Genomic DNA, 22756 nt, shown 5'->3' with positions numbered 1-22756 from the left:
TTTCTATTCTGGTTAGAGTTAGTTTGCGCTGTTCTGTGAAGGGAGTAGGACACAGTGTTGTATGAGATCTTCAGTCTCTTGGCAAATTCTCGCATGGAATAGCCTTCATTTCTCAGAACAAGAATAGACTGACGAATTTCAGAAGAAAATTATTTGTTTCTGGCCATTTTGTGCGTGTAATCAAACCCACAAATGCTGATGCTCCAGATACTCAACTAGTCTAAATGAGGCCAGTTTTATTGCTTCTTTAATCAGAACAACAGTTTTCAGCTGTGCTAACATAATTGCAAAAGGGTTTTCTAATTATCAATTAGCCTTTTAAAGTGATAAACTTGGATTAGCTAACACAACGTACCATTGGAACACAGGAGTGATGGTTGCTGATAATGGGCCTCTGTATGCCTATGTACAATTGAAGTCGGAAGTTTACATACACCTTAACTCAGTTTTTCACAATTCCTGACATTTAATCCTAGTAAAAAATCCCTGTTTTAGGTCAGTTAGGATCACCGCTTTATTTTAAGAATGTGAAATGTCAGAATAGTAGAAATAATGATTTATTTCAGATTTTATTTTTTTCATCACATTCCCAGTGGGTCAGAAGTTTACATACACTAAATTAGTATTTGGTAGCATTGCCTTGAAATTGTTTAACTTGGGTCAAATGTTTCGGGTAGCCTTCCACAAGCTTCCCACAATAAGTTGAGTGAATGTTGTCCCATTCCTCCTGACAGAGCGGGTGTAACTGAGTCAGGTTTGTAGGCCTCCTTGCACGCACACGCTTTTTCATTTCTGCCCCCAAATGTTATTTTGGATTGAGTTCAGGGCTTTGTGATGGCCACTCCAATACCTTGACTTTGTTGTCCTTAAGCCATTTTGCGACAACTTTGAAAGTATGCTTGGGGTCATTGTCCATTTGGAAGACCTATTTGCGACCAAGCTTTAACTTCCTGCAATGATGTCTTAAGATGTTGCTTCAATATATCCACATCATTTTCCTTTCCTCATGATGCCATCTATTTTGTGAAGTGCACCAATGCCTCCTGCAGCAAAGCACCCCCACAACATGATGCTGCCACCCCCATGATTCACGGTTGGGATGGTGTTCTTTGACTTGTGAGCATCCACCTTTTTCCTCCAAACATAACGATGGTCATTAGGGCCAAACAGTTCTATTTTGTTTCATCAGACCAGAGTACATTTTTCCAAAAAGTACAATCTTTGTCCCCTATGTGCAGTTGCAAACTGTAGTCTGGCTTTTTTTATGCCGGTTTTGGAGCAGTGGCTTCTTCCTACCCCAGCAGCCTTTCAGGTTATGTCGATACAGGACTCATTTTACTGTGGATATAGATACTTTTGTACCTGTTTCCTCCAGCATCTTCACAAGGTCCTTTGCGGTTGTTCTGGGATTGATTTGCACTTTTCGCACCAAAGTATGTTCATCTCTAGGAGACAGAACGTGTCTCCTTCCTGAGCGGTATGACGGCTGCGTACAGATTGTACAGATGAACGTGGTACCTTCAGGCCCTTGGAAATTGCTCCCAAGGATGAACCACAGTTGTGGAGGTCTACAATTCTTTTTCTGAGGTCTTAGCTGATTTCTTTTGATTTTCCCATGATGTCAAGCAAAGAGGAACTAAGTTTGAAGGTAGGCCTTGAAATAAATCCACAGGTACACCTCCAATTGACTCAAATGATGTCAATTAGCCTATCAGAAGCTTCTAAAGCCATGACATAATTTTCTGGAATTTTCCAAGCTGTTTAAAGGCACAGTCAACTTAGTGTATGTAAAACTTCTGACCCAATGGAATTGTGATACAGTGAATTTTAAGTTAAATAATCTGTCTGTAAAACAATTGTTGGAAAAATGACTTGTGTCATGTACAAAGTAGATGTCCTAACTGACTTCACAAAACTTTAGTTTGTTAACAAGAAATTTGTGGAGTGGTTGAAAAATGAGTTTTAATGACTCCAACATAAGTGTATGTAAACTTCCGACTTCAACTGTATATATCCCATAAAGAAAATCAGCCGTTTCCAGCAACAATAGTCATTTACAACATTAACAATGTCTACACTGTATTTCTGATCAATTTGATGTTATTTTAATCGATAAAAAAAAAAGATTTTCTTTCAAAAACAAGGACATTTCTAAGTGACCCCAAACTTTTGAAAGGTAGTGTACATCTAAAATACATCTCATCAATGGGGAGGAAAGAGTAAAAGGAATAAAATAGATGACCAACTAACCTTCATTGTAAGCAGTCTATGGACAAGTTATGACAGCAATCCATTATATGGTTTAGTTTCCCTGTCATTGTTTCCACATGCTAACGTTTTTCAATTTGTGGGACAAATCCTATTCAAGTCACAGGACCGATATTAGCATTTTTCGTACATCACGTTCAAATCATCCGAAAGTATCTCAAATTGATTGTGAAGCTTAACAAAGTCACTTATAGATGTTTTGAATATGATGCACGAAAAATGCTATTATCGGTCCCATGACTTGAATGGGATTTGCGGCACAAACAGGAACAGTCCCAGGGAAACTAAACCAAAGCATGGATTGCTGTCATAAACCAATATGTTATTTTGTCATTTGGGTGAAGGTTTAAAGCGGAGTTAAAACTGCTGAGCATGTTTTGTTTATCTTAAAACTCCTTTGCGTAGGGATGGATTTTATATGGTTTGGTACACCATTCCATTCCTCTGCACCAGTGTTAAGGAAATAGCTTTTTCCAGCCATGCTCCTATAGTGCAGCGGTCTGATATTGGCAACACTGCCTCTGGTGTGATGGCTATGAGAGTCTAATGAATTTAAAATAACCAGACAAGTAACTGGGGGCAAGGTCATGTAGAACTTAAATTTTTTGGGGGGATCTGCACCACCCGGAGGTCAACTGGAAGCCACTTTAGTTCCCTGAAATTATTAGGACAAATATGCATCCCAGGGCTGAGCTTGAGTATAATGATCATCAGTTGGTTTGGGGCCATTTCAAGTTTGTCCTTCAGATTTGTTTTATGCCACTGGACCATGAGATACAAGCATAGTCATAGTGGCACTGGATCAGAGATGTTGCCAGGGTCTGCATAGTAGGCTACTGTTTAAGAGAGGATGCTAGCATGTTGCTTTGTGTGGAGAGCGCTAGCTACACAGGTTGTGGCTAAACTAAATTACCATATTATATTATTACTAGTCCTGTATAAAGACAGGTTGTTACATTGTTAGCGTGGAAAGCGCTACCTAAACAGGTTGTGGCTAAGCTAAATAACCAAATTATCATATTATTACTAGTACTGTTATGTTGCTTTGTGTGGAAAGCTCTAGGATCACAGGTTGTGGCTACGCTAAATTACCAGATTGTCATATTATTACTAATAATGTATAAGGGTGCCGCATAGCTTTGTGTGGAAAGCTCAAACTTCACAGGTTGTGACTAGGCCCATCTGTTAGTGTAACTGGGAGCGGCACCTCTCGCCTCTGTCTCACTCGTGTGACACTCCATCTGTCTCGACGCCCCACCGGCCTTCTCAAATCTCCATCTTCCCCTCTTATCCCCATCCCCTTCATTAATGGCGGTCTCTACAAATAAATAAAATACTTAAGGAGAGTGGAAAAGTTTGGGAAAAAAACTACACAAGCTCAAGATTCCCATGAAGATTCAGTGCAATACAACCAGAGTTGGGTTCAAATAATTCATCTGGGCTTGATCGGCCTTGCCTAGTGGCAAAAGTGAACTCCAGATAGGCTACAGAAAACAGTGAAAGTATTTGAAAAATGTATTCGAATCCAGGTCTGAATGCAACTTGCCTAGTCATCTTACACTTATACTCCCGAGCTCCCGAGTGGTGCAGCGGTCTAAGGCACTGTATCTCAGTGCTAGAGGAGTCACTACAGACCTGGTTCGAGTCCAGGCTGTATCACAACCGGCCGTGACTGGGAGTCCAATAGGGAGGCGCACAATTGGCCCAGCGTCATCCGGGTTAGGGTTTAGCCGGGGTAATCAAATCAAAGTTTATTTGTCACGTGCGCCGAATACAACAGTGAAATGCTTACTTACAGGCTCTAACCAATGGCGTGAAAAAAAAGGTATGTGTGTGTGTGTGTGTGTGTAGGTAAGTAAAGAAATAAAACAACAGTAAAAATACATTTGAAAAAAGAGTAGCAAGGCTATATACAGACACCTGTTAGTCAGGCTTATTGAGGTAGTATGTACATGTAGGTATCGTTAAAGTGACTATGCATATATGATGAACAGAGAGTAGCAGAAGCAAAAAAAGAGGGGTTGGCAGGTGGTGGGACACAATGCAGATTAGCCAATGTGCGGGAGCACTGGTTGGTCGGGAAAATTTAGGTAGTATGTACATGAATGTATAGTTAAAGTGACTATGCATATACGATAAAGAGAGAGTAGCAGAAGCGTAAAAGAGGGGTTGGGGGGTGGCACACAATGCAAATAGTCCGGGTATCAATTTGGTTACCTGTTCATGAGTCTTATGGCTTGTGGGTAAAAACTGTTGAGAAGCCTTTTTGTCCTAGACTTGGCACTCTGGTACCGCTTGCCATGCGGTAGTAGAGAGAACAGTCTATGACTGGGGGGGCTGTGGTCTTTGACAATTTTTAGGGCCTTCCTCTGACACCGCCTGGTGTAGAGGTCCTGGATGGCAGGCAGCTTTGCCCCAGTGATGTACTGGGTCGTACGCACTACCCTCTGAAGTGCTTTGCGGTCGGAGGCCGAGCAATTGCCGTACCAGGCAGTGATGCAACCGGTCAGGATGCTCTCGATGTTGCAGCTGTAGAACCTTTTGAGGATCTCAGGACCCATGCCAAATCTTTTTAGTTTCCTGAGGGGGAATAGGCTTTGTCGTGCCCTCATCACGACTGTCTTGAAGTGTTTGGACCAATCTAGTTTGTTGTTGATGTGGACACCACTACAGCCCCGTCAATGAGAGCTCAGTGCTCCTTTTCCTGTAGTCCACAATCATCTCCTTAGTCTTGGTTATGTTGAGGGAGCCTTTTTAGGCTCCCTCAACAACATAACATGGTTGTTATTCAGGCACCACCCGGCCAGGTCTCTGACCTCCTCCCTATAGGCTGTCTCGTCGTTGTCAGTGATCAGGCCTACCACTGTTGTGTCGTCAGCAAACTTAATGATGGTGTTGGAGTCGTGCCTGGCCATGCAGTCGTGGGTGAAAAGGGAGTACAGGAGGGGACTGAGCACGCACCCCTAGGGAGCTCCAGTGTTGAGGATCAGCGTGGCAGATGTGTTGCTACCTACCCTCACCACCTGGGGGCGGCCTGTCAGGAAGTCCAGGATCCCTCTGCAGGGAGGTGTTTAGTCCCAGGTTCCTGAGCTTGGTGATGAGCTTTGAGGGTACTATGGTGTTGAACGCTGAGCTGTAGTCAATGAACAGCATTCTCACATAGGTGTTCCTTTTGTCCAGATGGGAAAGAGCAGTGTGGAGTGCAATAGATTGCATCATCTGTGGATTTGTTTGGGCGGTATGCAAATTGGAGTGGGTCTAGGGTTTCTGGGATAATGGTGTTGATGTGAGCCATTACCAGCCTTTCAAAGCACTTCATGGCTACGGACGTGAGTGCTACGGGTCTGTAGTCATTTAGGCAGGTTGCCTTTGTGTTCTTGGGCACAGGGACTATGGTGGTCAGCTTGAAGCATGTTGGTATTACAGACTCAATCAGGGACATGTTGAAAATGTCAGTGAAGACACCTGCCAGTTGGTCAGCACATGCCCGGAGTACACGTCCTGGTAATCCGTCTGGCCCCGCAGCCTTGTGTATGTTTACCTGTTTAAAGGTCTTACTCATGTCGGCTACGGAGTGTGATCACACAGTTGTCCGGAACAGCTGATGCTCTCATGCATGCCTCAGTGTTGCTTGCCTCGAAGCGAGCATAGAAGCGATTTAGCTCGTCTGGTAGGCTCGTGTCACTGGGCAGGTGAGTGAGGTGAGTGATCGCTGTCCTGATATCCAGAAGCTCTTTTCTTCCATAAGATACGGTTGCAGAAACATTACGTACAAAATTATTTACAAATATCGCGAAAAAAAGAACATAATAGCACAATTGGTTAGGAGACCGTAAAACAGTGGCCATCTCCTCCGGCGTCATTTTGTCCACCTGAAGAGGTAGGCCGTCATTATAAATAATAATTTGTTCTTAACTGACTTGCCTAGTTAAAGACAATGATCCCAAACCCCCAATCAAGTCTACATGAAAATGGATAAAAAGCAACACATTTGAAGTTTAAGAATGGCTTAGTTAAAGTCCAGACCTAATCCCAAATGAGATGATGTGGCAGGACTTGAAATGAGCCGTTCATGCTTGAAAACCCACAAGTGTTGCTGAGTTACAGCAATTCTGCATACAAGAGTGGGCCACAACTCCTCCACAGCGACGAGAGAGACTGATCAACAACTACAGGAAGCGTTAGGTCGGAGTAATTGCAGCTAAAGGTGGAACAACCAGTTATTGAGTGTAAGGGGGCAATTACTTTATCACACAGGAACATTGGGTGTTGCATAACTTTGTTTATGAAATAAATGAAATAAGTATGTAATTGTTGTGTTATTTGTTCACTCAGGTACCCTTTATCTAATATTAGGTTTTGGTTGAAGATCTGATAATATTCAGTATTAAATATGTAAAAATAGAGAAAATCAGAAAGGAGGCAAATCATTTTTCACGGCACTGTATCTACCTCTATCACTCCTGTATCCCTACAAATTGTAAATATGGTATTGGAACTGACCCTGTATATACAGTAGCTTACTTACGTTCTTATTTTTATTTATTGTGTTTTTGTTCGACCTTTACCACCACATTGAAATTGATTACTGCAAATCAAATCAAAAATAACATTTTATTGGTCGTATACACGTTAGGCAGATGTTATTGCGGGTGTAGCAAAAATGCGTACATTGTTGGGTTTAGAGTTTTGCATTAGCATTTCACTGCACTTTTCAAAACCTCCATGCATGCAGTCTCACTTACTTATGCCCTCCCAAGAAGGAACTTCTGGGAGATCCCTCTTCGTAATCCATCTGCAAGTCCTAGGAGAAATGAAGACCGTGACACAAGACAGAAGCCTTATTTCATTTCACTTTGCATGCTCCATTCCTCACGAGTCAGAAAGTCATTATAACTGCATGATGATGTGTATTAGAAATGAGAAATAAATGAATACGGTTGGACCGAAATGAAATCATGACACGTTAAAGCTCCATCTCTTTTGAGTGATAGGTGACATTGAGCTTTTGTTGTGCGGAGGTGCTATGTGTACTGTAATTCTAGTCGAAATGCAAGGTGATTGCTTTTCGATTTATTCAGTTGGTGAACTTCTATTCATTGGCATGCCCTATGGCAGTCATTCATTCACGCATGCAAATACATCATACCTCTTAATAATAACAATTGATTTGGTTAAGCACGTAATGGATACACACAAGCAAAGAAGATGCTGATTGGTGGATGAGCGGTTTGTTTGAACGTCAACAAAATACATGTTGGTTGACACTTCATTTAATGGCAGCTACTGTATATAAACCAAACAAATAGTTGTTTATGCTGGACACAATACTTGTCCTTACTGGTTATGACAATCATCACGCTAAAATAATTTCAAATATTTGCAGTATACATTTGAAAAAGATAAGATGCATCATTGGTTAGACCATAGCCTTAAACTCAGGAAATGAAGTTGACTTAAAACATATTATGAGTTGATACAACTACGCATTTTAAGTGGGGTAACTCGTCTTTTAAGGTTTCGTTTCTAGGCACTCTAATTGAGTTCTCACCAACATGTCAAAAGGAGACCATCGTAATAAGGAGAGACGTTATGAGGATTTAGTACAATGATGACAAATGGCCACGGTCGACAATGACACAGCAACTCAGAAATAATGCAGATATCTAATACAGGACATAGTTTACAGTGAGAACAAAACTCAGCAGTTTTAACTCGGCTTTAAACTACCATTTTCTTTGAAAGATTAAACGTTGCTTAATAAATCAGAAAAGCTTGGTAATTCTGTCAGTTTAGTCTTAAAATTCTATAGAGTAGGAGGGGTAAATTAATGGCAAAGGCCTTTTTAAACTATTTTCTCTGAGCTTAAACTCTATCTCCACAGTAAAGACTGTATAAACTGTGCGGATGACACATCTGTCTTAATCAGATTTACCACCTTCTGCCTTTGGAGCGGAACTCTCAGTCATGCAAAACCGCATCGATTTTTTTCACCCCTAGATTATCAGACAAAATGTCGTTATTCACCGTTCTGCTGAGGGAGGGATTTTTCAGAGAGGGAGGGGGAGAGAGGGAAGCAGGGGGAGGGAGGGAGAGAGAGAGAGGGAAGGAAGCTATTGAGAGAAAGAGAGGGAGGGAAGGAAGGAGAGTTGACAGAAGATCTCAGGCTTTGCAGCTCAGTGACTCTGTCACCTCTCTGCCCTCCTCCATCCCTCGCCTCTCATCTCTCCGTCCTCCCCCTCGTCTGAGTCTGCCATCATTGTGAGGGCGATGCGCTTTGATAACCGTCCCTGACGCTTTTCTTCCATTCCTTCCCCTATAATAACAGTCTCTTAGTCACAGAGATGCCGGGTCTGCGTCCCAAATGGCCCCCTATCCCCTATATTGAGTAGTAAAAGTAGTGACCTATAGGGAATAGGGGGTCGTTTGGGACAAACAAGGTGTCAGCCTTGAATCCAATGTACACAGAATCTCAGAGGGTGCAGTTAAGAAACTGTTCAGCTACCCTCTTTAGTGTCTACATGATGACATAGTGAATAATGGCAATATATATGTACTACAGCGTATATGTACAACTAAATATATGCGTACGATGTGTGCATAATTGTATCTTTAGATTAGATAAAAGCATTGGCTAAATTCCATATTACAATATTATATTTCTAGGGCACATTGCTGCTGTATGGCCTAATGGGAAACGCTTGACAATAAACAATAAACCCTACCATATCACAACACATTCGTGCAGAGGTTGTGGGGAGGTTGTGAGGCTAAGCTGATGCCCGATGGGACAAACAATGAATCTTTTCTCTATCAACCTCCTTCTCTCAACCGCTCTCTCTATCCCTTCTTCTCTCAACATCTCTCAACCTCTCTTTCTCTCTCAACCTCTCAAGCGTTCTCTTAACCTCAACATCCCTCGCTCTCTCTAAACCTCGCTCTCTCTCTCTCTAAACCTCGCACTCTCTCTCTCTAAACCTTGCACTCTCTCTCTCTAAACCTCACTCTCTCTCTCGCTCTCTAAACCTCACTCGCTCTCTAAACCTCACTCGCTCTCTTAACCTCACTCGCTCTCTAAACCTCACTCGCTCTCTAAACCTCACTCGCTCTCTAAACCTCTCTCTCGCTCTCTAAACCTCACTCGCTCTCTAAACCTCTCTCTCTCTCTAAACCTCTCTCTCTCTAAATCTCTCTCGCTCTCTTTCTCTCTCTAAACCTCTCTCTCTCTCTATAAACCTCGCTCTCTCTCTATAAACCTCGCTCTCTCTCTCTACACATCGCACTCTCTCTCTCTAAACCTCGCACTCTCTCTAAACCTCTCTCTCTCTAAACCTCGCTCTCTCTCTCTCTCTCTTAACCTCGCTCTCTCTCTCTAAACCTCTCTCTCTCTCTCTCTAAACCTCTCTCTCTCTCTCTCTAAACCTCTCTCTCTCTCTCGCTCTCTAAACCCCTCTCTCTCTCTCTCGCTCTCTAAACCTCACTCGCTCTCTAAACCTCACTCGCTCTCTAAACCTCACTCGCTCTCTAAACCTCACTCGCTCTCTAAACCTCACTCGCTCTCTAAACCTCACTCGCTCTCTAAACCTCACTCGCTCTCTAAACCTCTCTCGCTCTCTAAACCTCTCTCGCTCTCTAAACCTCTCTCGCTCTCTAAATCTCTCTCGCTCTCTAAATCTCTCTCGCTCTCTCTCTAAACCGCTCTCTCTCTAAACCTCACTCTCTCTCTAAACCTCACTCTCTCTCTAAACCTCACTCTCTCTCTAAATCTCACTCTCTCTCTAAACCTGGGGCGGCAGGGTAGCCTAGTGGTTAGAGCGTTGGACCTGTAACCGAAAGGTTACATATCCCCGAGCTGACAAGGTACAAATCTGTCGTTCTGCCGTTCTGTCGTTCTGCCCCTGAACAGGCAGTTAACCCACTGTTCCTAGGTCGTCATTGAAAATAAGAATTAGTTCTTAACTGACTTGCCTAGTTAAATAAAGGTAAAATAAAACCTCACACTCGCTCCTTCTCTAAACCTCTCTCTTTCTCAACATCTCCAGCCCTATATCTCCATCCCAACCCCTCTTCCTCTCTCATCTCTCCAGCTCCCTGTCCTCCCTCGTCTGAGTCTGCCATCATTGAGAGGGCGTTGCACTTTGATAACCATTCCCCTCTCTATAAACCTCTTTCTCTCTTTGAAAAAGAGACGTGTCGCATTGTGACAAGGCCTAAAAATAAAGCCCTTTTGTGCCCCTGTAAACAAAAAGCGTATGCTAAAAAAAATTCTACTTACTACAAAATAGGCTAGGGGACGAGTTAGATGCGATATATTTCATCATTTTAACCTGTTTGGTGATTTTTTATGCTGATATTACTGTGTTATTTCATCATCCACGTCAAAACCAGGTAGGAATACAAATTGATCATACTGTAAGGTATACAGGGCATCAATAAATGTGCAGTGATGCATGATGCTTTAATAACCAAAAGGAACTATAGGCTGCAAACTGTGTTACAAAAGAGAGTACATGTCGCACGGGTTATGTCTTCACATGCAACAACAAGTGAAAGTGTTATGGGATGCCAACGAAAGAAGCAAGACAGCGGGCTTCAGAGTGAAAAGCGTCCAAACGTTAACTGACAACATATGAACTGCGATGAGGATGAGACAACACAAAACGGAGGTCAAATGTGGGCAAAAATAAGAACAAAAGTACCATGTTAGATCTTGCAGTGTAGTATTGTTCTTCCACACAGTCCAAAAAATCGTCAGAGTCGGGCTGTTTAGTAGACAGACCAAGAAAATATAGATTATTCACAGTCATCTGGTTTTTACAAAAATATAAAAATCACACACACAGTATAAAAAAATGTTGTAGTGTTTAAGTTGTTCTCCGAAGAGGTGGGATGATGGTTGGGTTTAGAAATGTATACACAAATAAAACACACTTAAGGGGTGAGAGACTCAAAAGGCTGGCCAGGGGAACAAAAGGATACCATGCAAGTGGGGCCTTCAGAAAATTATCTTTCCTGGACTTGCGCTTCTAAAATAAGTGGCCGACCTTCCCCTCCAACAGAAGCACACCAAAGACAGAAGTTGAGAGAGAGAGAAAGAGCGTGGTATTACAAGCCTACGATTTTTTGGGGGGATAAAAAAAAATAATAATAAAAAAAAAACACTCCTTGCAAAAATATACAAATATATTTAGAATAATAAAGAAAAATATAATATTTTGCTAAGTCGCCCAACTGTGTGTGTGTGCGTGTGTGTGTGTGTGGGGGGGGGGGGGGGGGGGGTTATAAGAAAAAAAAGCATAAAAGATGAGAATACTTCAAGACTGGAGGATGGGAAGGCACTGTGTACAGACTATATAACTGTGTTGATTCACACACACATTCAAACACTGTTTAGACTAGGTTAGATATTTCATTGTTGGAAGGGTTCCAAAATGTATTCAACAACGCGAGAGTGTCTCACCCCTTCGGTATTTTTGAAGTCAACACACAAACTACAACTCCTATCTGTTGACTGTGGGTGTGTCCCAAATGACTCCCTATTCCATATATAGCGCACTGCCTACCTTTGGAGCACACATTCTGGGTTTCCAATATAGCTTTGTATGAGGCCTCTGCCATCCCTATTGTGCCACATACAGTTAATATAGTCTATATAACATATAATTCTATAGTTTGCCTCATCCGAAATACAATGCACAGTTAAGGGATAATAGCAGTGCAATAGTAATAGCAGAAGCCATGGAAATTGTGAGGTTATGAATATAAACAGTTGTTATTGTTGCAAAGCGTGATTTGGTTGGTCAAAAAGTGTGAAATGTTGATGGGCAAGCATGTGTGTGTGTGTGTGTGTGTGTGTGTGTGTGTGTGTGTGTGTGTGTGTGTGTGTGTTAGGAGAGTCACTCACTGCAGGTTCGTGATGAGGTTCAGTCTCCTTCCTAAGCGGGGGATCAAACTTGACTTGATCAACTATCAGGGTTAAAAAAAAAATTACACAGAATTAAACAAACTGCAGTACTAAGAAATGAACACACGACACATTTCGAAATATAGTCCCAGTGGCCTGGCAAAGAAAAAATGATCAAAAACACATGAGTCGAACAGTAACATAAGCACAACATATCGCTAAAGATCGCTTATGGGCATTTTCCTACTAGTGCAGGCACTTTTCCCCATAATCCCTGTGGGCCCGGAGTCAAAACTTAATGGCAAAGATTTAGACCCTCACATATAGAGTCCCTGAATGAACAGTAAGCAGTTCCCCATATGCCTTTTGCAGATGCAGGGCGAATATTCAAGTCTCTTGGGAAGTGATGTCTCTGCCACTCTGAGTGACAAAAATGAGAGCTGGAGAGATAAGGAGGGAGTGTGTGGGGGGGAGTGGTTTTCCATATTTAACCACAAGGTCATGAGAAGGACCGATTAGGAAGAAATCTGAAAAGCTTTTGTTACATTGTTATAAACGTAACATTATAGATGTCCTAACCAGTCACAGTGACCTTAGTAGACGTTAGATTGTGGCTACTCACTTGAGGCAGTTGTAAAGATGCGTTATAAAGGATTGGTATAATTTCAGCCAGTAGTTTTGAAAGAAGCGCTCACGAGCCAAAACGATTCCCCGAACATTGTGTACAACATCAGTACATGTGGCGATGTTGGGCTCACCCCGCAACCTCATTGGACAATACTGTGCTGATCTGATCCCGCCTCCCACTATAAACTTGCAACCTTTTTTGACATGCCATTTCTGTATGGACCTCACTTCACGGGAGCATTGTCATGCAAGAAAAGGGAAGGGCCTTCCCCAAACTGCTGCCACAAAGTTGGAAGAATAGAATTGTGCAGAATATTATTGTATGCTGTAGTGCTAAGATTTCCCTTCAATGGAAATAAGAGGCTTAGCCCAAACCATTAAAAACAGCCCCAGACCATTATTCCTCCTCCACCAAACTTTACAGTTGGCACTATGCATTGAGGCAGGTAGCGTTCTCCTGGCATCCACCAAACCTTGATTTGTCCTTTGGACTGTGATTCATTACTCCAGAGAACGTGTTTCCACTGCTCCAGAGTCCAATGGCGGTGAGCTTTACACCACTCCAACCGATGCTTGGCATTGAGCATAGTAATCTTAGGCATGTGTGCGGCTGCTCGGCCATGGAAACCCATTTCCTGAAGCTCCCGATGAAAAGTTATTGTGCTGACATTGTTTCCAGAGGCAGTTTGGAACTCGGTAGTGAGTGTTGGCAACGGAGGACAGGAGATTTTTATGCGCTAAGCGCTTCAGCACTTGGGTGGTCCTTATCCAATTCCAAGGTGCATATTGAAGATATTGGAAGACCCGTCTATTTACTTTTCGTCAGTCAACAATATGAGTAGACCTAACGAACAGCGACAGCACTAGCCTATGTCAATCTACTGTCCCCCATAGTACAAAGTTCAACCTATTCTATTCTGTACGAGAAATAAATATTCCAAACCTAGTCTGGGACAGTTGTGGGATGCGATAGATCCCAAATTAATACAACCACTAGCATCCCCCAAAAAAATGTTTATGCAATGTGGCTGACGCAACAGATCAGAACGTTTAACTTAAAATGCTGATAAACTATTAGGCTATTTCTTCCCATTATAAGTGCTGCAATGCGCACATGGTAATAAACGTAAATGTTCCATTAGCGGGAAAAAACATTCTCAAAAGTGACCGCAAATGCAATTATGCATTAAAAAGGTGAATTTTTATGGTGAAAATGATCTTCCCCAAAACTTGAAACTCACGCGCTACTTATGTATGCCAGTTAGGCTCTATACCCCTTGTAAAGCACATTAAATGTTATTTGGCCACTTTAGTTGTGAAACAAACCTTACTAAGACATACAGGCCTATGGGCTAGGCTATTCTTGATTTAATATTGTCTTTACATATACTAAATAATATATGTGTGAAATGTGTTTTTATTTAGAATGGACCATTATCATGCACCGGTCTCGAAACAGGGGCAGCGGGAAAAAAATACATGTAACCTATGCACTGAAATTGCGAATGGAGGATGCGTTTCCCTGTGGTTTATTTTCATGCCAGCTAGGTATTCCTGTTGTAAATATAAGCAATGTGCTTAATATTAGGAAAGTTGAGAAATAAATACAGTAGGCCTAGCCAATAGAAAGCTGACCCTCCTATTTTTAATAGAGGCCATTACTGTTTTCTCGCTCAATTGCATAGCCTATTGAAATGTTGCGCAACATTAGCTCATGGCCTCACATGAAGTGTTTGATTAGATTTTAGAATACATTTGCATTGATGTCAGAGCGATTAGAAGGACAATAGAATGCTGAGTATCAGGCAGTTAGCAAGTTTGGTAGGCTACTAATGACCAGCAGCAGCATCAGAGCTTGGAGAAGCCTAATTACCGTGACTAAAATGGTCATGTGGAATTTGACTGCCTTCATGACTCGTGACCGCCGGTGTGGCGGTAATACGGTCACTTCAACAGCCCTAGTCATGACTGCTTACGACATACTACGGCATGCTAATGTCACTCTCATAACAGTCTTATACCAGAGGGATTAAGACAAATGCTACTGAAGACACTCACAGTTGATCTCGGAGAGTGTCTTCCCTTCTCGTGTGTTCCCGGAGCGAATCCGATGCGGCACAGGTACAGGAGGCTGTCAAAACAGATAAAGTGGAGTGAGGGAAACAGTAAAACACTAACTAGCCTGGTCCCAAATCTGTTTGTGCTGTATTGCCAACTTTTATGGTCATTGTCAGCCCAAACTGTTCAGGGACCAGGCTAGTAATACATTAGTCAAAAATGTAGTATTTTTGGATGCAGGCATTCTGACATACATTCCACCTACAGTACCGTTTATGAAAGAGTCACAAAAACCCTGTAAATTGTATTTTCAAGTATTGTGTGGCAGCTTTATGAAATGGGAATGCTGGTCATCGGCAGGGACTGGGGAATTTGTCAGGATCAAAAGAAATATGAAAGGAGCAAAGCCTTGGTAAAAAGTTCAAGGAAAACCAGCCTGTCTTCTGAAAACCTAGAGAGTTATATTTTTCAGCGAGGCAATTACACACATTGTTATGCCAAAGACACACCAGAATGGCTTTCCAATAAGTGGTTTAGTCTCAGTCCCGAATTAAATTTGCTTGAAAATCAGAGATACGGTTGAAATATTCCTGTCCATCAATGATTCCTAACCAAATCTACTGAGCTTAAGCAATTTTGACAAACTTCTTCTATTTAGGAATGACGGAGGACACTGTGTTCTTTGGGACCTTCAATGCTGCAGAAATGTTTTGGTACCCCTCCCCATATCTATGCCTCAACACACGGTCACCTCACGGATGATCAATGGAAACAGGATGCACCTGAGCTCAATTTCGAGTCTCATATCAAAGGGACTGAATACTTATGTAAAGTAGTGCACCATATAGGGAATAGGGTTCCATTTGGGACACTCGGGTGAGTCACATATTCCTGGCAACCTTCCATGTTTCCCTGATTAAAAAGGCTGGTGTAAAAATAACACCACTGAATGTCGCACTTTGATGACACATGCGTAATGAAAATGGCTCTTCTGGGTGGGGGGGGGGGTCGCTAAGCCCTGTGGGGAAAATCAATAAGTGTGCATCCCAAATGGCTCCCCATTTCCTATATAGTGCACTAATTTTTTCTATATAGTGCACTAATTTTGACGGCAGTGCACTACGTAGGGACTAGGGTGACACTTGGCGGCAGCCAAGGTAGTCCCAGGATGGCTTCCACTGTTATTTATTTAGCAGTGTGTCCTCCCTCGTGCATCAGAGGACATGCACTTTACTTTATGTGAAGGGCTCACAGTGGAACTGACAGTTCCAGGGCACAAAATGACAGTTGAATGACATCCTTCACTGCGTTTTGAAGAAGAGACTAAAAGCATTTAGCCAAACTGTCGGAAACGAAGGGCGGTTGAAGGACCTTCACCAGCATATATTATAGGATCATTCTTGTCTGTATTTTATATTTGATTAATTTAGCAGATGCTCTTATCCAGTAGTGAGTGCATACATGTTTCATACTTTTTCTTGTGGTCCCCCGTGGGAATTGAACCCACAACCCTGGCGTTGCAAGCGCCATGCTCCACCAACTGAGCCACACGGGTCTACAAATAGCATTTGGTTCCAATTTACAATAAGTGTCTCCGATACCTTTTGTATTTACATGTAGAGCTACAGTATCTACACTGTAATTACACTACCTGATGTAAATATGTATTATGGTCACCCACTGTAAAGTGGGACTAAGTACTCAAAAGGTTTAGCATACATTTTAGCTTCAGCAAGGACCCAATGGTATCACACCATTCTCCACATCAAACCATTTCAGCACATGTCCATTTCTGAAGTAACACACTTCTCATGCACAAAACATCTATGTCTGTGTCCACACAATCTAATTTACCAGAGCAGGCAAACACAAGCCCACAATGCCTCCACACACACACACACGGTACCTCTCTGCCAACGGCAATACGTGGGAGTTGCAGAGAAAGGGAGGGGTCAACAGGTTGAAACACACCCCAGTATGAGCCAAACGACCCTCTTGTATTTCGACTAAGGGCGAAGGAGAGATGCAGATACACTCAGCCCAACTGATGAGAGGAGATGAGGAGGAGTAGAGTGAAATTGCCCTTAGATGCTGATCTTCAGGTCAGTTTTGCGTTTCCCCCACTAATGGATAAGGTTAGGATTGGGGGAAGGGATCATAGATCTGTACCCGGGGGAAACTTTACCCCGGAGCAGTTGAGGACAGGGCAGGGGTTGAGACGGCCTAAAGAATTCCTTTAAGGCACAGAGTCAACACCTACAGACAGGTATTATGGACCTTGGACAAAGTGACTGCTGCCAGTTAAAGGGACAGTGCAAGGTTTTGGAATTAGTGACGTGTACATTTGATTTTTTTTTTTAAATTGCAAGAAGATAAGAGGCTAATTAACACTTATGCTAAGGCTAGTACATCTTCAAAATTAAAACAAAAATATATAGATGCTGTATAATATTATACATTCTGTAATTTGTCTAACAAATATGCATTTAAGTGTGCCAATGAACAGGACAGAATGTTCAGTCAGTGTATTCTAGTATAATATTGGCAACGACAGAAAGTACTGCTGAGTGTGAATACCGTGGCTATGAATAGCAAAAGCACTCTCGTCAAGCTCTTGCTGTGCATTATACACAGACTAAATTGACCCCTAAAACCTACAGTGACAAAATGTTCTGTATGACAAAGTACAGTAGATGCTCTATAACCAATTATTGTCCACTACAGTCAATTAAAATTATTTAGGGCCTTGATCAATCAAAACCGGTAACCATACAGGTAAGAAAACACTAATCTAAATTATTACTATTCCGCTGTGAGAATCGATGTCACCATTTTAAAATGGCAACCTCCGAGGCAACCTAGCCTAGGTGCCAATCTGTTTCTGCTATCTTGCCAACTCCTTATGGAATAGTCATGCCAAATGTTTGGATTGACGCAAGGAGTTGGCAAGATAGCAGAAACAGACTAGCCCCCTCGCTAGAGGCAAAGGTTACTGGTTCTGATTGAGTGTCTGCAGCTCCACTGTACCTCCTCAGGCTCCTCGGGCTCGTCATCTAAGTGGTCGTCGTAGGAGGAGTGGTCCGGGTTGCTGGCCTTGTCCAAGAGCTCGATGGCCAGCGTTCGACTCAGGGGTTGCGAGACAAAGGGATGCTGGGGAAACATCAGGGGACAACAATGAAGCTGAGTTTATACTGTAGGAAAGCCTGGTCTCGGATCTGTTTGTGCTGCCTTGACAAATCCTATGGTTATTGGTGGGGCAATGACCATAGCAGTTGGTAAGACTATACAAACAGATCTGGGACTGGTACTAACTGTAGGAGACTATGGAACAGAAAAGCCAGATCCAGTCAAGAAAATCCATGTGTCAGAAAGATTGCATTATGAGAAATGCAATCGAATAAAACTCCTTTTTTTTTGTACCTATATTATCAAATTAATCATAGCACTCAATTATTTAAAAAATGATAAATACATTTCCTGCCGTGGTTGTTCCCTCTTGAGCCAAACAGCAGTTGAATAAAATAGGAGTTGGCTTGGCATGGGGAAAATGTTATCTAAGATGAGATAAGATACAACTTTATCCATCCCTCAGGACAATTCAATTCAGGGCTAAAGTGGTGCATCTGATATGAACTGATATACAAACACTAGACAGACACAAAACATTTAGGCTGCGTCCCAAATATGGGCCCTGTTCAAGTAGTGCATTATATAGGGAATACGGTGCCATTTGTCTCAGACAAGCATGACACAAGATATTATCCTGTTTTTATCACATGCTAGTGCAATAGATTATTAAAAGGCTAAAGAGTAATGTGCAAAAGGCACTATAAGTGCAGTAGATATTCAAATGATTTGATAAACAAGATTTCTAAGATATTTTTTGTTTTTAAACGTTTGACATTGTAAGAGTTAGAAGGGTTCCTCTGTCCATGTTTATTTGAGTAATAAACATGGGAGAGTTCTAAGAACACAAACCTCAGGCTACTAGTAAATAAGAGTTGCTATGTAAAAACTGCAGCACTTTCTGCGATTGCAACATCCTTTTTCAGGCTTTTAAATAATTTTTACCCATTGATTCTTGAGGGATATTTTAACTGCCTCATGAGCTTAGCTCAACTGTCGTACCCTATCAGAACCCAAAATATAAGCTTGTTTTTACAACAACAACAAAAAAAAACTGTATACCTTTAAAACTATAATTTTGATACAGTATCATGAATGGTCAGTCCTTGCACCCGTTAGCTCTTTCTATACATTTGAGTGGTTACATTTCTCCAGCACCATCCCTCAGCTGTGTACAAAAACAGTGACTGCTGTGTTACTGTTTAAACTTCATATTGCCCGTTTAACCAGTCTACATATAACAAATGCAAAGAGGGCTCTAGTTCCAAATATTCACACTATTTCACTAAATCTTGACCTTGAACATTTGAAAGGGTTACTTACAAACAATGCTCTATGGGTTGTCACTGCGGCAACCAAATCCCTTGATCTACACAATGACGTCACTACAATCCCATTGCTGATCATCTTACCTGCAGCAGCTTGTCTGAAGAGGGCCTTTTCTTTGGATTTTTCGTCAACGATATCTTTACAAAATGATGAAAATTACTGGTCCTTGGGGAGAGAGAACGAAATTGGATTAAAAAAATATATATTCCGCCCATTCGATCATAAATATTCCATTTATATGCTAATAACGATCAAACCTCTTTGGGATAAAACCTGACCCCATATTATGTGTAATTCAAGTTAGGCTGTCAATTCTCCAGCCCCTCTCCACAAAAAAACAGCCTTTCTCGGAGTCCAATGACATCGACACGAATCTGAGGCTCCTTTAACGCCGTGACAGGCGTGTCTGACTGTTAATATTTTAGCAGCATTTTGATTTGATTCGTTAATATTGTATTACATCTTTTTTTCCCATCCAGTTCTAATGTATAAGAGTTGGGGTGGGAGAGGACGGTGTGTTCAAGTAGTGAAATAGAACTGGCCAGAGTGTAGGTAATGTTGCAGGCAGCAACCCTAAAAGACACTTACCACTTCACCTTGTCTTTCAACTTGGGTGGCTGGAAGTTACTTTTGGTCATTAAAAACAGGGCCCTGAGGGGAAAAAAAAAAAAGTGCAGTTGTGTATTTAAGGAAATCAGTCCTTACACTTACAATCCTTGCTTTTACTCAGAGGTGCTAACTTACTAAGCATACATTTAAAATAATGATGTTCTGCTTTCTCTATGTTCTGCAAATGCATACAACGAGTTCGTAGAGTCATTGCATGTTAGAAATATGGGACCAAATAACTAACTTTTGACTACTTCAATACACTATAAGTGAATTTCTCCGAATACTACAGACTTCTTCAAATGGGGGACTAGCTACATAAAGTGCTTTAATTTCTTAACGCTAAAACAGAGTATGTATGAGTATGAAGTATGAAGTATGTAAGTATGAAAATAACCTCAAATAAAAGGTGCCATTCTGTACTATCTCAAATCCAAAATCCTTGGGTATAGAGCCCCAAAAAAGATATGCTTCCCTGTCCAAATACATATGTGGGGTGTGAGTGTATACGATTCCCCTGCCTGTATGGATAAGAATCCCGGCACCTACTGGCCCCTTCTCTCTGTCTGCTCTTCATTTCATAACGGTCTCTGTCAAAAACAACAAAATAGGAAAGGAGAGTCCACTCTCCTTTAAAAAAAGAAAGAGAAAAGGACCCTGGTCTGATACCAACGAGTCCAAACACTAACCTCATCGGGTGAAGGTCGAACATGGGCGGCTGCAGCTCTGCCAGCTCGATGGCGGTGATGCCCACTGCCCAGATGTCGCACAGGTGGTTGTACCCGCCCTTCCTCTCCACGGCTGCCACCTCGGGTGCCATCCTGCACACAGGGAGTCAGCTCAGTCAAATGAACCGTTCACCACATAGCCTTGGCACAGTCAATAGCAATTAACACTACAGGGTCATCTCAACCAACTCACACTGATCGCTCAACTCACACTGTATCACCAACTGTGCCAATAACTTGCTTATAAATGTTTAGAAATATGAACACATTTTGTAAATATTTCAAAACTTTTGTTTAGCGGTGGCGCAACCACTAGAGCCGCCAAGTGGGGGGCCACTAAAATGTTTTGCCCCCATGGTCAGGGGTGGCAACCCACCCAAATCTCGCTTAAGGCCCCAAAATGGCCTTATCCAGAGCAACTTACAGGAGCAATTAGGGTTAAGTTACTTGCTCAAGGGCATAGACACACCTAGTTGGCTCAGGGATTGAAACCAGCAACCTTTCGGTTACTGGCCCAACGCGCATAACCACTAGGCTACCTGCCGCCCATCATCAATCAATATAAATCAGAATATGTTTGACTCGTTAACTCCCTAGACTAGAGTCGAAGCCCTGCATAAGCTGGGCGGGGATTCTACTAAGCTAACATATGGAATTGTTTTAAGGTCATACCAAAGATCCTTTAGTTATTTGATTTAGAATTTTAAGACCCCTTGAAATATAAAAAAATGAATTAAAACTAGCCCATAATAAAATGAGCCCATACGAACATATTGAATAACAGTCACTACATGGAACAACAGATAGTAGCCCCCCAAAAAATCTAAAGGAAGTTTGTTCTGAAGTGTCTGTCCTACAGTGCTGTGAAAAGGTATTTCCCCCTTTCTGATTTTCTCTATTTTTGCATATTTTTGATACTGAATGTTATCAGATCTTCAATCAAAACCTAATATCAAATAAAGGGAACCTGAGTGAACAGATAACACAACAATTACATATTTATTTCATAAACAAAGTTATGCAACACCCAATGCTCCTGTGCCAATAACTGTTTGTTCCACCTTTAGCTGCAATGACTCCGACCTAACACTTCCTGTAGTTGTTGATCAGTCTCTCACGTCGCTGTGGAGGAGTTGTGGCCCACTCTTACATGCAGAACTGCTGTAACTCAGCAACACTTGTGGGTTTTCAAGCATGAACTACTTGTTTCAAGTCCTGCCACATCATCTCATTTGGGATTAGGTCTGGACATTAATAGGCCATTCCAAAACTAAAAATGTGTTGCTTTTTAGACATTTTCATGTAGACTTGATTGTGTGTTTTTGGATCATTGCCTTGCTGCATGACCCAGCTGCACTTCAGATTCAGCTCACAGATGGATGGCCTGACATTCTCCTGTAGAATTCTCTGATACAGAGCAGAATTCATGGTTCCTTCTATTAAGGCAAGTCGTCCAGGTACTAAGGCAGCAAAGCATACCCACACCATCACACTCCCACCACCATACTTGACTGTTGGTATGAGGTTCTTACTGTGGAATGCAGTGTTTGGTTTTCCCCAAGCATAATAATTATAATAATACGTGGGACTATATATGGGGCGGCAAGTAGCCTAGTGGTTAGAGCGTTGGACTAGTAACCGAAAGGTTGAAAGATAGAATCCCCGAGCTGACAAGGTAAAAATATGTTGTTCTGCCCCTGATTTATTTATTTTTTTAATTACATTGCGCTTTATAGATATTAAAAAGAAAAACTACAAATTAGGAGTCAAAACAAAACATCAGACTAAACAAAACATGAATAAAGAGGGGTGGGCTCAAAGCAGGGAAAGAGTGTGATGGGAAAGGTAGGGTCAGGATTTAAATACCAACATGGTTTAGGGTAAGGGTCAGCTTTGGGGTTAAGATATGAACCCAGTTTAGGGTAAGGGGCTGGATTGGGGTGAGGATACGAACCCAGTTTAGGTTAAGGTGCTGGATTGGGGTGAGGATACAAACCCAGTTTAGGGTTAGGGGCTGGATTGGGGTGAGGATACGAACCCAGTTTAGGGTAAGGGGCTGGATTGGGGTGAGGATACAAACCCAGTTTAGGGTAAGGGGCTGGATTGG

General features: G+C 42.0%; 1 protein-coding gene across 2 annotated transcripts in view; it reads right to left on the bottom strand.

The window, feature by feature from the left end:
* Positions 1-22756, bottom strand: part of LOC139370576 (mitogen-activated protein kinase kinase kinase kinase 3a) — a 75582-nt gene that overhangs the window by 14404 nt on the left and 38422 nt on the right. The window contains exons 9-16 of one of the 2 annotated variants that reach the window (XM_071110152.1): positions 20611-20742; positions 19901-19963; positions 19396-19477; positions 17885-18007; positions 14858-14930; positions 12173-12234; positions 10968-11030; positions 7014-7072 (exon numbers count right to left, since the gene is read on the bottom strand). In XM_071110152.1, the coding sequence (XP_070966253.1) occupies positions 7014-7072; positions 10968-11030; positions 12173-12234; positions 14858-14930; positions 17885-18007; positions 19396-19477; positions 19901-19963; positions 20611-20742 (657 nt within the window). The remainder of the gene's footprint in view (positions 1-7013; positions 7073-10967; positions 11031-12172; positions 12235-14857; positions 14931-17884; positions 18008-19395; positions 19478-19900; positions 19964-20610; positions 20743-22756) is intronic. The other variant, XM_071110153.1, reaches the window with a different exon arrangement.

The sequence above is a fragment of the Oncorhynchus clarkii genome, chromosome 17, assembly GCF_045791955.1.
Source record: "Oncorhynchus clarkii lewisi isolate Uvic-CL-2024 chromosome 17, UVic_Ocla_1.0, whole genome shotgun sequence".
In the NCBI taxonomy this organism is placed as follows: domain Eukaryota; kingdom Metazoa; phylum Chordata; class Actinopteri; order Salmoniformes; family Salmonidae; genus Oncorhynchus; species Oncorhynchus clarkii.
Note: the sequence above shows the minus strand (reverse complement) of the source record. Positions and strands in the feature narration are given on the sequence as shown.